The sequence below is a fragment of the Excalfactoria chinensis genome, chromosome 1 (genome assembly GCF_039878825.1).
Source record: "Excalfactoria chinensis isolate bCotChi1 chromosome 1, bCotChi1.hap2, whole genome shotgun sequence".
NCBI lineage: Eukaryota > Metazoa > Chordata > Aves > Galliformes > Phasianidae > Excalfactoria > Excalfactoria chinensis.
In genome coordinates this window covers 83191718-83207691 of record NC_092825.1, presented here as the reverse complement: position 1 = coordinate 83207691, position 15974 = coordinate 83191718, and the positions used below count along the sequence as shown (strand labels likewise).

The 15974-nt window shown below is 41.7% G+C and overlaps 1 protein-coding gene across 1 annotated transcript in view; it reads left to right on the top strand.

The window, feature by feature from the left end:
* The first annotated feature begins 2915 nt into the window (after nucleotides 1–2915).
* The window catches only part of MYH15 (myosin heavy chain 15), a 42962-nt gene continuing 29903 nt past the window's right edge, over nucleotides 2916–15974 (top strand). Inside the window, exons 1-12 of the mRNA XM_072337179.1 lie at nucleotides 2916–3006; nucleotides 4744–4847; nucleotides 5355–5498; nucleotides 7594–7750; nucleotides 8932–8959; nucleotides 9809–9902; nucleotides 11244–11264; nucleotides 11835–11927; nucleotides 13037–13100; nucleotides 13195–13293; nucleotides 14717–14820; nucleotides 15287–15425. Of these exons, the coding sequence (XP_072193280.1) occupies nucleotides 2916–3006; nucleotides 4744–4847; nucleotides 5355–5498; nucleotides 7594–7750; nucleotides 8932–8959; nucleotides 9809–9902; nucleotides 11244–11264; nucleotides 11835–11927; nucleotides 13037–13100; nucleotides 13195–13293; nucleotides 14717–14820; nucleotides 15287–15425 (1138 nt within the window). The remainder of the gene's footprint in view (nucleotides 3007–4743; nucleotides 4848–5354; nucleotides 5499–7593; nucleotides 7751–8931; nucleotides 8960–9808; nucleotides 9903–11243; nucleotides 11265–11834; nucleotides 11928–13036; nucleotides 13101–13194; nucleotides 13294–14716; nucleotides 14821–15286; nucleotides 15426–15974) is intronic.

The following is a 15974-nucleotide window of genomic DNA, read 5'->3' as shown; positions in this document are numbered from 1 at the left end:
CATGCTCCCTGCTCAAGCATTGTCTCCTCATCCGACAGACAAATATAGGCATAAAGGAAAGGTCCAGTGCCTTTATAAAGCCATCTCTGGTGACCTTGAGGTGGTGTATATAAAGTCTGGACCAGGCAGAGCGGTGTCACTTTGTGTGTGCTTTACAGGGTGAGTACCAACCTCTCTCACTTCTGAATGTGTGTGCCCATCTGTGCTCTAACACTTTGCCTTAGTTTTGATGTGATACATTTTTAATGGGGCTTAAGTTTTATTAGTAGTTTTATCTCTAAACCTATAGCACTGAGTTGGTTGTCCTGTGATGCTGCTTGAATAGTAGGATGGAAAGTAGGTACTTCTTTTCTAACAGCAGTGCACTCATTTAGTCAGCTAGAATAACAATTTAGGACATTGTCAAGTGACTTGTAATTGTGTATCTAAGTGGACTGGTTGACCAGTGGTTGCAAGTCATGTTTATTTCTTCTCTGTCATCTGCAAGAGATAACGATGACTTATGTAGTTCACAATTCTAAGCAGCGTGTTGTACCAAGGATTTCTTTAGACCCGCTCTTGGAGATTTACTGGTTTTCCTTTTGAAGGCAGACAATGATGGGTTTTGATGCTATGGCAGATGAGCTACCAGCACTACGGTAGCTCTTCCAACAGCCACAGTAGGGAAAGACAATATCCCTGCTTTCCAAGCTTGAATGCAACACCGAATTTTTGGTACCCTTGGGCGTGCTGCTTAACTTTGTGTTACAATACTGGCTTTCTAAAGTGAGTAGATGTAACCAAGGATCTTCCAAAATTCATGTGCAAGAGCTACCTCTTTGTTATTAGACAAAACAAACTGAAAGGAAAGTGGATGTCTTTAGTTCTGTCTCGTCCTTCCTGATTATAGAAGTTTTTACAAACAATCCTTTGACCATAAGCCAAACACTTCCAGTTTCTCATATCTTTCAATGGATTGGCTTATCAAGTGCTCCCTGGGCCCTGGGCTCTGTCCTAACTCTTGGCACATGAGACTGCTGCAGAAAAAGGGATTCTCTCCCATCTGCAGCAGCACTTTGTTGTGCCCTATTTTATAAAATACTTGCTGTGGTGGTAAGTCATAAATATATATTAAGACGAAATTGTACTAGAACATGATAGCTGAATAATTGTCCCAAAGTGGCCTGCAAATGGAGCAGGTCTACACAGCAAAGGTCTGGATTATTATATTTGGACCTGTAAGCATCACTCCTAAATCCTAGAGATAATGACTGGAGTGGTGCTTCTTATCTTTGTGTGTTTAATGTGGAAAGTTCTAACACTCTTCTGTTTAGATGTGTGATGTCACTTCTGTGCCCAACCAGAGCTGAGCTAAACATACTTCCCATAGGAAAGAGACTTTGCCATGCCAATTTTGAGTTGTTTCCAGATGGGAATTTTGCTCATTTCAGATGATGTTAGAATTACTGCTGATAGTTGTGCTTATATAAACTCTTAATTTCAATGATCCCAAGGTTTCCCTGTGGCACACGGAGAGGGCTAGTTGTTAAATATTAGACAGCTCTGCTGTTTTAGGGCTTTGCACTCCCCAGGAGGAATATGCTGTGGTAAAAAAAAAAAAAAAAAAAAAAAAAAAGCCTTTATTGATGAAGAGCTTTTAGATCTACAGCAATTTCTTAGGAAGTAATTGAATTACATTTTAAAAGACTGAAGTTTTTGTCTTGTTAGGTTTCTCAAAACTTTTTCAGCTGTTCTGGATACTGCATAATAAATAGAGTAAGGGAAAAGATAATACCTAAGGGTCACTTGTGTAGCTTCAGGTACTAATTGAAGAGTATCTTGAACTGAAAGAGAGTATACCTAAATTTCTTAAACTGGGGATGGGAGCTGGAAGGGGATGGACATCTTTTAGCAATGGAACTTCATGGATGTTCTATGGGCAGCATCCTGAGTATTTTATATCCACGTGTGTGTACTTGTGTGTATACATCTATGTCAGCTCATTGATGCAGTTATAGAAAGGACACGGGAAATAAATTAAATCTTAGTAAAAAGCTGGATATGGCTGTTTGGACTAATTTTCCTTAAAGACGATTTGCATTTATAAAATTTTCATTCTATGAAGCACCACTGATTTGAGTTGTCTATATGCTTTCTAAATGAAAAAAATTAAGAATAGGATAACTAGTTAGCTCCTCAGTGCTCAGAAACCCAGCAAATCAGTTGCACTCATGTGACCCTGGCCTTTCCTTCATGATAAGAAATCCCCAAACACCATGGCTGTGTTATCTGAGTAAACAAGCAGTGTAGGCATTAAGATGGACTAATAAACTCAGATCAGTGTGAAAAGCTTCAAAGCCATTGTGCCAGCATTGCAGTTTGCCCTCTGCCCTGCCCTGCTGTATGGGGATACCCGTGGTGGGCAAGCCCTAGGTTTCTGCCAGGCTGAAGGGCACCATCTGAGGGCAGCACTGCTGGGACACCAGATGTACCCAGCTCCAGCAACAGTTTTCTCCACCAGGAACATGGACCTGTGTCCCTGAAACCTTGTGCTGGAGTTTCAAGTAAGCAGCTGTCCAGAAGGATCTGGTGCAGGGTTTTCAGTCACAGCCTCAAGTGGTGCCTTTCATCTGCTGCTCTGAAGCAACATTCATGTCATAATAAGATTGAATTCTCCTGTGGAGATAACTGCAACCAGTGTCAGGGCTTTGAACCACACAGGATCTGGCTGGCTTTAAACTGAGACAGGCAAGGGTTTAGCTAAGGGTGCAGTAAAGCCACAATCTGCAGGTGATATTGCCATTTCAAATTAGTCCGTTTTAATCAGCCACCTGCCACATTTTGGTCCAAGAAATACAGCTTTTTCCTCTTCTTTCTGTAGACCAGGTCCTTTTCTTTCTCCTCCTTGAGTTGTACTACCTTGAAACCTTGCCAAGATGATGGACATGTCGGAATTCGGGGAGGCTGCTCCCTTTCTCCGAAAGAGCGAGAAGGAGCTGATGATGGCACAAACTGTTGCCTTTGATGGTGAGTTGCAATACCATATAGGCACTCAGTGGCCAGCTAACTCAGATGAGGGTTGCATCCATAATCTATCTGGGGGATGCAGAGCAAACCAGGTTGCAAAGCCCTCTTGTTATTGCTGCTCTTTGAGGCAGCTCGCAATCAACTTGCTTGGATTCTTTTTCCTGCAAAGCTACAAGAAGCCTCTGATAGTGCTGAAGACCTACAACAACCTATCAGCTTGTACTAAGCAACTGGCTAGTTCTAGAATTAAGATGTATTTGTACTGTACTGAGAAAAGAGAGATTGCTTCTTCATCTTTATCCATTTGAGAGAAAATCATCATGCACTGATGTTCCGGTAATGCAAGGATTTCTGTGATCTGAAAATATGTTTCCATCTGCTTGATTTATACATTTTATTGGCAAACCAGTGCTAGTTTTTAGCTTTCCAAGAGTTATTTTTCATGAAATGCGTTCACGTGAGTTCTGAGATGCAGTAGTAAGAATAAACACGCCAATAACCACAGCAATACTAATAATTTGCTGATGGACAGTCAGCTGAATATGAGCCAGCAGTGTGCCCAGGTGGCCAAGAAGGCCAATGGCATCCTGGCTTGTGTCAGGAATGGTGTGAGCAAGACTAGGGAAATCATCCTGCCCCTGTACTTGCCATTGGTGAGGCCTCACCTTGCGTGCTACATTCAGTTTTGAGCACCTCAGTACAAAAAGTACGTGGAGGTACTGGAGCAGGCCCAGAGAAGGGCAGCATGACTTGTGAAGGGCTTGGAAAATCAGCCCAATGAGGAGAGGCTGAGGGAGCTGGGGCTGTTTAGTCTGGGGAAAAGGAGGCTGAGGGGAGACCTTATTGCTCTCTTCCAGTATCTGAAAGGTGCTTACAGTAAGAGCGGGGTTGGTCTCTTCTCACTGGTGACAGGACGAGGGGACGTGGCCTCAAGTTGCACCAAGTCTAGGTTGGACGTTAGGAAACACTTCTTTACAGAAAGGGTAGTCAAATGCTGGAATAGGCTCCCCAGGGAGGTGGTTGAATCGCCATCCCTGGATGTGTTTAAGAGCCGTTTGGATGTGGTGCTCAGATATATGATTTAGCAGAGGGTTGTTAGAGTACTATGGTTAGGCTGCGGTTGGACTTGATGATCTTTGAGGTCTTTTCCAACCTGAGTAATTCTATGATTCTATGAATACACTGTTGAGAGTAGTGGCTGTAGTGAGCCATCTGAAGTCTAGCACAGATACTCCAAACTTCTAAAAAGCAGCAGGCATAACCAAGTGTGAGTTATTAATACTGCTATTTTTCCAGACAAACTTCAGGAGAATGTGCAGGAATAAGGTTAAATCTGATAGCAGGCCGGGCTGAATTCCTCACTCAGATAGCAATGTTCAGTGTGAGTTTTAGCAAACAGCTTCGTTTGGGCTTGGATCTCAGTTCCTCCATCTGCACATCAGTGCTAGTGATTATGAATTTCCCTTGGAGGCTGAGAGTCAGCCAGCATTTTTGAAATATTGTGACACCTTGTGCTGGGAGGATCTAGGGAAGCCAAGTGGTGGTTTCAAAGGAGAGACAACATTCATGAGCCCTGCACCTTCTGTTTTGGCATGCAGCTCCCACAGCTCTACGATTGGCTGTGGTCCCTAGGTTTCATGCTGCTTCTGTGGTAAAACTAACCCTACCAATCCCAGTTTAGCATGGTGTTATTATTCTATTCAAGTCTGTGAACCCTTCTTCTCCTTAATTTCACAGGGAAAAAAAAATGTTGGGTTCCTGATGATAAGAAAGCTTATGTTGAAGCTGAAATAACAGAATCTAGCGGTGGCAAAGTGACCGTTGAGACAACAGATGGACGGGTATGGAAGCATTTTTGTCTGACCCATGACTAAGGAGGACTGAGCAGCAAGCCCCAGAACAAATCTGGCTCAGTTTAAGCACTGCTGCCTGGTTCACATCAGCTGTGAAACAGTTTGTGAACAGGGAGCCTCAATAGCTGATGACAAATGAAAAACTGCCAAGAGAAAAATAGGAGTTTGGTGGCACATCAACTTCTGTGCAGCACTGCAAGCAGAGGTGTGCAACCAGCCAGGCCAGCTTTGGATCCCAGGAGGAAGGCAGGAGGTAAAACTCCACACTTAGAGCTAAATCTCATGGCATCACAGCCATACCACTCTCCTTACCTATAGCATCTCAGCCTTCCCTGCTTCCGTTTATGTCTGTGAAAACAAATGGAATTACCTACTTAGACCACATTGAGAGGGAGGACCTCCTCCTAGAGAGCTAATACATCCACCTTTAAGGAGGGGAACTGATAGGGATTCTAAGTGTTTTCTAGACCTGCTATACTCTGTCTGTCTTTGCAGACCATGACTATAAAAGAAGATGACGTGCAGTCAATGAACCCTCCCAAATTTGACATGATTGAGGACATGGCCATGCTGACCCATCTGAATGAGGCGTCTGTGTTGTACAACCTGAGGAAGCGCTACAGCAACTGGATGATTTATGTAAGGGTCCCTGCTTTGTGTATTTGGAAACATGCATTTCAAGTGCTATGACGTTTGAACGCAGGTTCTTCACATTCAGCTTATAACTTGCATATGTCATAAAATTGAGGGCCTTGCTCAATTGCTCAAAAAGCAAAGAAGGTTGTTGCAGTACAGACAAACAAAAGTGAATAAGATGCTGTCTAGCCCTGTTTTTCTCTGCTTGCCTGGAAAGGGGGTGTCATAGGACATATTTTCAGCAGGCAAGGCCTTTGGGAAACCAGTTTTGTTTTTCTATTCCTATTATTAATCCATGACATTACAAGCCATTGCAATTTCCTTGTTAAGAAACAATGCCTCAAGCTTAGAGCACACATATAGCTTCTTTTAACCTTTTAACCTTTCTATCTTTAGTTCAGTAAGTTTCTTTCCTTCATTTTCAGTGCTGTCATCTGCCTTGTTTTGCTCTGGTCTTATTCCTCACTCTGTATCTTTCCCATGGCATCATTAACATAATTTCTGTCATCACCAGAACAAGATTCTGACACGTATTTCCTAAAACATAATTATGTCTTGCAGATCATTATAGTTAGGAAATGACATTCGTCATCTTGTTTTAATCCATTTACAGGTTGGAGTTTTTTTCTTTTACAAAATTAGGACTGAGGACTCATATCAAGGGCATTCTGAAGCAGGTCCAAATGCTATTTTGGGGGGAAGGCTCCTGGATTTGTTAACTCAATAATGTACAGGCATATGGTGTTTATGCCAATATAGCAGCTGGTTTCTGTGAAGTTTTCTGCTTGGACCCAGACTAAGTGCCTGAAAAGTTACCATCCAACATGAATTCCCCAGAGTTACAATACAAATTGCTTTCTGTGGGCTGATGTAGGAAGACTAAAGAATCGTTATATAGATTTTTACCAATTACTTATTTTTCCAAACACTGAAGAAGCTTCACAGCTTTGGAGAACAGTGCTATTAAGTTTACACAGAATCATAGAATAGTTTGAGTTGGAAGACTCTTTTAAGGTCATCTGGTTCAATCCCCTTGCAATGAACAGGGACACCTACAGCTTGATCAGGTTGTTCAGAGCCCCATCCAACCTCACCCTGAATGTTTCCAGGGATGAGGCATCCACCACCTCTCTGGGCAACCTAGTCCAAATTTTCTCTTTCTCAACCAACTGAAATTTGCCCCAGGGTGCTCATAGCAAGTTGGTAATGACAGATTGTTTCTCACAGATTTCTTCTTCTAAGAATAGTTGTTTATACCAGATTTCTCTTCCTAAGAATAGAACTCAAATAGAAAAATTGTGATTTTTATTTCATAATTACTGTTTTCAAGAGTTCTTTCTGGGCAGCCAGGTAGAAAATCAGATGCAGATCTCTTTGCTGTTCCTCTGCTGTGCTGAAGGGGCAAGCTTGTCTGATTGTCACCTTAGAAATACTTTTTTTCTCCGTTTGGGAAACAGCTTAGTAGCACCTCTCTTATGAAGAAAGATTGAGGGAACTGGGCTTGTTTAACTTGGAGAAGAGAAGGCTCTGGGGAGACCTCATTGTGGCTCTCCAATGCTTGAAGGAAGCTTATAAACAGGAGGGGGAACAACTGTTTATGAGTGTGGATAGTGATAGGATAAGGGGGAATGGTTCTAAAGTAAGACAGGGGAGGTTTAGGTTAGATATTAGGAGGCAGTTTTTCACACAGAGGGTGGTGACGCACTGGAACAGGTTGCCCAAAGAGGCTGTGAATGCCCCATCCCTGGAGGCATTCAAGGCCAGGCTGGATGTGGCTCTGGGCAGCCTGGTCTGCTGGTTGGTGACCCTGCACATAGCAGGGGGGTTGAAACTGGATTAGCATTGTGGTCCTTCATAAACCAAGTCATTCGATGATTCTATGATTAATATCTGTAATACTGATGTCACTGATTGCCAATAGGAAGTCACTTAGCAGGTTGCTATTTCAGCCTTTGATCTGAATTTCTAAAACTTGCAGTCAGAATTCCAACTCAGATCAGAAGCTGGCAACACCAGTTTCTGCTTGGTTAACACAGATATATTTTTTTCTCATTCCTTGAGAGTCTGTTCTTCTCCCTTGCTTTGTTTTCCTCTCCAGACCTACTCAGGCTTGTTCTGCGTGACTATAAACCCCTACAAGTGGCTGCCTGTCTACAAGTCGGAGGTTGTTGCTGCCTACAAAGGCAAGAGGCGCTCAGAAGCCCCTCCTCACATCTTCTCCATTGCTGATAACGCATACCACGACATGCTGCGTAGTAAGTGGCGCTCCTTGCTTTTAAATTTAGTTTCGCTTTATTTAGCAGACGTGACTGATACCAGATGGCCGTTAGAGAGAGCAGTGCACACCAAATGCGCAGATACTCGACAAGCAACAGGAGCTTGGGAGTTTGCATCCATATATTTTTTTTAATTACTGTTGTGTGTGTGTGTTTTTTCTCTCTCTCTCCCCTGCCAATCGTTGTGAGGGTTCTGGCAGCAGCGAGCTCATTCTGATGCTCATCAGATGCAAACGTTGAAAGGTTAATGAAGGGCAGCCATAGAGGGTGCTGCGCACATGTCACTCTCAGGAGCCTGCTGTGGATCAGCATTGTCTGACTGCCTCGGGGCTTTCAGCAGGGGGCAGCAGTGATGTGCTTCCACCGGGTGCTGAGAGGCTGCCGAGAAAGTCCCGAAGAGAATCAGATTAGCGCATTCCTCTCACCTGGTTTTCTTTAAATGGCAAATGCAAGAGGATGGGAGGTACTGGGGCAGAGGAGGTCTACATGTGGCTGCAGAGAGGTGTTCTTTTATTGCATGAGTGAAATATCGTCAGGCTGCCCAGTGTGCAGCTGGTCATGATCTCTGGGGTTAGAACAGGAAAGAGGAATTTAGGTGTAATGATCAAGGCTGGTGGTATTATTTCACATTTGCTGAACTGGACTGTTTAACATACTGATTGCAAACTGTTCTTCTAAGCGTTTGTTTTTACTTGGGCCCATTAACAGAAAGAAGGCTGTAAGACTTTATTTCAGTAGCATAGCTAACCAAACAAGAATACATACCTAAATAGCGAGCAGTAGAATTGCTTGGGCTGGTGCAGTGCTGCAGGGCAGAGGGGTCAGGTGTGAGCAGAAACCTACACAGGAATAAATAAAGTTCTGCCAACAGGAAATTACTTTCTATTTTATTGTTTCTCAGACATAAGGGAATTTTCGTGACTCAGATGTTTAATGCTGACTTGAACAAAACACAAGAGGGAGAGTCAGGGCAAGAGTAGAACTGGCACTGCTCAAAGCTGAAATACCTGGGGCTTATTTTTACTTTTCCATCATATTTCCTGTGTTTCTATGCTTCTCTTTCAGGACTGTTTCTGAATTAGTTGGTGCTGATTTGCAAGGGTAATAAGCAAAAAGTACAGCCTGCTAAGTTTGTCTCATTTTTTTTTTTTCACCCACAGATCGGGAAAATCAGTCTATGCTGATCACGTAAGTGCTTCTCTTTTGACTGATTTGAGACTCTATCGCTACAAAAAAACTTCAAAGAAAAAAAATCCCCCTGAAATACAAGTTGACCCTTGAAAGCTCAGCTAAATTGCCTGGAACTTAATCCAAGTCAATAATTAGCACTTTGGCCATTTGATGTCTGCTTTGAGTCTTGGAAAGGAGTAGCTGAGGATTTCATTTGATGGAGGCCAGCCTGTTTCTGATCCCCATTTAGTGTTCATTCCAAGTGAGCATGATAACAGCTCTGCAGGCAGTTAAAGAATTTCTTCCGGGGTTGTCCTTGCTGTCTGCCCTCTTCAGGCTCAGAAGACTTCTTCTCTGTGTTCTTCAGAACACAGTTGTTCTTGCTGCAAAACACAGTTAAGGACAGTGAGTTGACACATCTGTAGGGAGGAAGATGACCGAGACAGAAGAGGCACACGTTTTTACTGACAAGCATGAAAGATGGAGAGATGGAGAGCTGTGTGTCTCTCTGCACAGCTATCATATGATTCTGGACGATGCTGGCAAAGTGCTGCAGATTTCCTTTGGTTTTTAACTCGTTAGCTGCACAGAGGTATGCCTCAAATAGCAAGTGTGGATGTTTGCAACAAAGTTTTATGCCCTTAATGGAATCTCCAAGAAGGGTGCATTTGTGTGAGATTTCTGAATGCAGTCTCAGGAAGCATTATTTGTCACTGGCGTGATTTTCACTGGAATGAGAAAACAGACTACAAAAATCAGTTGGTGACTCTAAGAAAAGCTTATGCAGTACATGGAGATGATGGGTAGGTGAGAGCACAAGTTACTGCTTGTGGAGCAACAGTAATGTTCTCTTCCTTCTTCCCGTAGTGGAGAATCTGGTGCTGGCAAGACTGTCAACACAAAAAGGGTCATCCAGTACTTTGCCACAGTGGCAGCCCTGGGTGAACCTGGTAAAAAGAATGTAAGTCTGCCAGAAGATGTTTCATTTCAGGCTTCCACAGTTTTTGTTGTGTACAACTAACATTGCAAGTCTGCATCCTGAGCACTAGACCACGTGTTAAACCTCAGCAGGCATGGCTAGGATAAGCGTTTGTTAGGAAAAGTTACTGGTGCTTCTAAATGACGTTACTAAGACCATATGGCTCTGAAGATAGAAAAGTAATTCTTTTCCAAATTTTCCATGCTGCATGTGAAGCCACAAAATGACTTCTGGCTCTGAGCTAATGCTTGTTGCTGCTGCTTTTCTCTGGGAGTTTAATTTTCACATGTATTAAATGTTCCTGAACGTATTATAGTTGGTTCAAAGTTAGGGATACTATGAAGATTAAGAGAAATAATTGATTCTTTTCACCTGGAAAAGTCTTCAAAAAAGAAGCTTAGCTTTCATCAGTGTCTGTTTTGTTGAAAAGCCTTTTACGACCACAAAAATAGGAGTGCTTTGACAAAAGAATTTAAATCAGCTTTTCTATGTTCCCCTTTGAAAAAAGCACTGTTCTGCTTAAAAGTGCTAATGTTACAGTGAATAGTTCATTCATGTTGCTTTTTATCTTGTGTTGCTATGAGCTTATTCACTATCTGTTTCATTGCACTTCAAGGCTCAGTGTTCTTTGTGGTGAATTGACTGATTCCTATGAACCATATGTAAAAGGCCAAAATTTCAGCCAGTCTTGGACACTGTACGCTCACCTTATGACACCAAAATCTAATATGCATTCATCTGAAGTCTGCAAAGGTCTCTTAGCAAAATGATTGAATGGTCCAGTGCTAGCCTTATATGTGCAATGATCTAGATGCTCATAATGGCGTCTGAAATGTGGTGTGCTTGTCAAACAGTTGTGTTAATAACAGATATTGCAGCTGAAAAGTTTTTCATTGTAATTTGTCAGCTGAGGTCACATTTTATCTTTGCTTTCATCATCCTTTGCTTCCAATAATCCAAGAGTTCTAGTGCAGCATGGTTTAATTGTCTAAAACTCATCTGTATGCATTTACATCTTTTTGTGTTTTTCACCTGGTCCCAGCTTCTTTTCAGCCCTGCACTTTCTTCTCAAACAGCTCTACAGTAAAAGCACTCAAATGTGTTTGGGTTAGGGGTTAAAATAACAAGCCGAGTAGGAACTGCACTAGGCTATTTTGTGACGTGTGGTGAATGTAAACTAAGGTTTCAGAAGTCTCTAATGGTATGTTGGCACCAACTGGACATCTAACCTTTCTAACCTTTATTTTCTGTGTTGCCTTTCTTGTTCATGCTCATGTTGGGTTTTTTAACCTCTTTTGTTGTTTTTTTTTCCTCCTTTGACAGCAACCAGCTACCAAAACTGGGGTAAGTAATCGCCTTGCTATTTTATCTTTTCCATACAGAATCGCTATTCCACTCCATGAACCTCAGAATTTCACATGGTTCCCCCAGCAAAGTGTTCCCTGAAGCCGAGGCAGTTGCAGTTTACTTCTGCAAACTCAAGTTTTTGCAAGCAGAAGATAATGCCTTTCTCATCTCCCAAAATTCCAGGCATTACAAGTTCTGAGTGCTTTCAAAACTACTGCGTTTCACTGTAGTACTTGTCACAGTCTTTAGCAGCCCATCTCCTCTACATGTTCACATGGTTGTCCCCAGAGACTCCATACATAGCACAGAGGAAGACATGGTGATACCATTCATGTGCAGATGGTATAAATTATCAAACCTAAAGCAAAGCAGCAGAGAGCAGCTGAACGGCTGAGGTCTTTTAAGCACTCCTAGTTGGCAGTTGTGGTATTAGATCACTCATGCTGTGCCACCCCTCTGGTGTTAACTAGGCTTTCTATCTGTAAGAGAAGGCAAAGCTGAGTTATAGAGGCCATCTGAGTTTGTGGGCTCTATGTTTCTCAAGAGTATTTCAACCTTGATTTCTAGGGAACCTTGGAAGATCAAATCATTCAAGCAAACCCAGCCCTAGAAGCTTTTGGAAATGCCAAAACTCTGAGAAATGACAACTCTTCACGTTTTGTAAGTCTGTAACGTAACATATCTTCAACAATAATCAGTTAATTACATCTCTGTCATAATTCTTTCATAAATTGCTTCTAATTTTGTCTGCTAAAATGGTTGGGTTTTCTTCACATGGAAGGAATAACAAAGTAGAACATGACTAGGAAAAACTACTAAAGGAAGTAAAGAGAAAAAAGCAAGACCTTCCCACTCTGCAGAGCCCCGTAAATAGAATTTCTCCTACCTTTGGTTCATGCTACCTACCTTTTTTCAGTAAGCTGCCTTTGCTCGTTCTTCAGTGTGGTCATAAGCTCAGGCCTCTCTCCTTGTTTCCATTAGACCTACAGGAGATCAGTCTGCGGGGGTACCCTTCCCCTGTCGCATTTGGTTGATGTTGGTTCAGAGGTCCAAAAGGTGTTGCATGAAGGATGATAGCCTGAGTTTGTAGCCCATCTTTTCCCTAAGAAATTTGATTAAAAGTGAAATTGGAAGGGATCATGTAGAGAATCGGAGATTGTAAGCATCTGTGGGAAGCTACGCAGTTGGTGTAAGTTTTCCAGCTGGAATGCAAATTAACTTCAGAAAAGCTGATGTCTTTGAGCGTGATAAATAAGATGAAAACTGGTTTGATTTGTTTTAAATTAATTTAGGGGGATGAATATTCAAAATTAACAGGCAAATCAGGGTAAATAGCACAGCACGGTTCTGACTAGGCGGACCATAAAAGTCAGGATTGCAGATTAGGGAGAGTCAAACAAAAGAGAAAGAAAAAGAGAGAGCTAGAGTGGCTGTATGTCCTAGCCAGGCTTAGTGGCTTACTGTTCTAAGTCCTGCATTACGGCAAAGCTGCAACATGAAACTGGAAAACACGTGCTTTCCCATATCTCAGCCTGTCTGAAAGGTGCTCAATTATCCTTTCCCCACAAGCCAATTACTCAGCTGTATGTATACACTCAGGCTTGGAAAACTGTTATATCATTGTTTGGCATTTCTCATTGGAAATCTGCCTGTGCAAAGCTAAGGAGTTAGCATAAACTAATTCTTTGATCCAAATGATTGCTTTCTTGTAACATCCTTTGTTTCCCTCTCTGTATTTGCTAATTAGAATATTCTTCTGTGTGAATTAGGGTAAATTTATCCGAATCCATTTTGGAACCACAGGCAAGCTGTCATCTGCGGATATTGAGATCTGTAAGTACCAAACTCTCTCCTCTTTTAAAAAATACAATCGCTCTTATGAAAACTTGGGGAACTTTTCTCACTGAATTTCTCACTGTGCAACTAGATTTACTGGAGAAATCCCGAGTGATTTTTCAGCAACCGGGTGAGAGAGACTATCACATCTTCTACCAGATCTTGTCAGGAAAGAAACCAGAGTTACTGGGTAAGCATTTCATGGATACACAGCTTTTAAGAACCAGCTTTTAGCTGAATAGAGTGACTGAAGAGAGGCCAGGTAGTAAACTTGTGTTCAGAAAGGCCCTTAAGCTTCCACTTCTCAGATCTGAACCTCCACTGACAAACATGCTCTACTAAAGGTAGTGATCCAATGGCAGCAACAGAAGAAATTTTTCTCTGGTGTACTGATTCAGGTGCTCAACAAAGTGAGGTGACTTTACACATTAGAATAAGGGAATTCATTGGGACTTTTAATATGTTAACGCTGTACAGTTGAAAACCATCACGTTAAATCTGTGTAATTCAAGCTCTCAAAGTAGCTAGAAAAGTTTATGCCTCCGAAAACACTGGGGACATTACAACTTCAAGCATGTTCATTTTGTTGTTGCTGTTCCAAACACGTGCTAAAGAAAAGCAGAGAGTGAATGAGGTCTTCCTGTTCCCATCTCCTAATGCTTTGAATAAAACCTTTTGGAGAAAAACTCATTTAATTAACATGTTTATCTAACTCTCATATTCTGAGAAACACATCTAGCACATCTTGTAAAAGGCATTAAAGAGTCACTATATTGCCACATTAAACTTCTGATAAGCTTATCCTGACAGTGTGTGGTCAAGTCCCTGATCCTCTTAGCTTGTATGTGGCCTAATTAATTATGGGAAACATTTCAAGGAAGCACTGCAATGGGATTCCTCTGTTAATCCCTGTGCTGGGATGATGTGATCCTTCTCATCAACTGTCTGTATACTCCACAACAGCACACACCTTTCTGGCCAGCAGGAGCATGTCTGCAGGCTTTTGAAGAGACTGAAACCAATGGTAGCTTTGTTTTGTAGACAAGAAGTGTGTCTTTGTACATCAGTGCACAGATATCTCAGCATAGACACACATAAATATAGACAATGAAAATGTAAGTAAGTGAATGCATCTCATATTGACTACATGGCAAACATACAGACAGAATGTGATTATGTATATGCATATTAGCAGACATATTTACACGCATGCTTAGATATGCATGCACGAGCATGTACAAATTGACATCTAGCTTGGTCAAAGCTTTGTCTGTTGTATGGCTGAAATTTCTGTGGATTTAAAGAAGCAGGACTCTCCCTTAAATGCTGGGGCCAGCTAGCTTTCTAGAAAACAACTCTATTTTGTGAGGTGAGGGAAAAGGAAAGAGGAAATAAATAGAGCCACATTCAGACTTCTGTTTATTGAGAGACAAGAATCTTTCTCTAAATCTTGGTCTTTGGACTGGAAAAGTAGAGTGAAAGGGTTTGTTGCTGCCACACAGTTATAAAAAGCATTGCATTCAGGTTTGGCATCCATCCTTTCAGTTTCTGGCTTTTTTGGGGGGGTATATCCTGAATAGACAGTACTTTTGATTTTGTCTGTTCTTTTACAGATATGCTATTGGTCTCCACCAACCCATATGACTATCACTTTTGCTCCCAAGGAGTAGTTACAGTGGACAACTTGGATGATGGAGAAGAATTGATGGCAACTGATGTAAGCCTGTATTGATTTGACTCAGTGGTTGGGTGCGTGTTGGGATGAAAAGTGATGGCAGAACCCTAACTTATTCTGCGGAAACTACTGGAATAAAATGGAAGCAGAAAATGGGTCTCAACTGCATTCATACCATGAAGCATAAGATCTGATAAACTAGGATGCTTTTGAATCTGGCCTTGTCCCACATAATGTACATGGCCTCGATGTTCTTATAATTTTGATGTTTAAAACTAAATAAATGTGAGATGTCCCCTTGCTTCCCTGCTACCGCTGAGTCATCAGGGTATTCCAAGGGCCGTTGTGAGACAATGCCCCTGGGCAGGTTAATAATATGCAAATTATGCAAAAATAATAATAATAATAATAATAATAATAATGCAAAAATAGATTTTAGGACTGAAAAAAAACCCACTGTCATTGAAGAGTCATGTGACGAAATATCCAATTGTTTTTCTTTCCACAGCAAGCTATGGACATTTTGGGATTTGTGCCAGATGAGAAATCCGGTGCCTACAAGCTCACAGGTGCCATCATGCACTTTGGGAACATGAAATTCAAACAACGACCCAGAGAAGAGCAAGCAGAGGCTGATGGCACTGAAAGTAAGAATCGCACCTAACATTGTTCCTTACATTCAGAATGCTGGTATGTATCATATACTGTATTCAGGAAGAAGCATCCCATTTCATTTTGCCTTGCAAATGTAGCCACCATTCAGCCAAAAGTGCTGTTATTTCATCTCTAGCTGTGGTTTGAACATTATCAAATAACATTGCTTAGTAGAAGGTGAATAGATGCAGTCAGACCGGTGCAATGAAACTCCATTTTGTAACTATTTGAACAAAGTGATTGGACAAAGTTGTTGCCTTAGCTTTCTCTTTTACATCTTCAGGTCTTACTTCTTTGCATCTTCCAGCACCCTGAATAGTACTGATTGAATTAACTATATCCATTGTGAAGATACGTTATTTTCCCTATACAGCAAGAATTTCTAAAGGTGTTTCTAGCTGACATCTGCCGTGGGAAAGAACACAAGCACATCCAAGATGATGTATTACAAAACTAGCAAGGTCTTAGCTTCTCTGTGGAAGTGGACATACTAAACAATTTTTCTTGGCTAGGGATGTTGTCATGTAGCAGTTCACATCCAG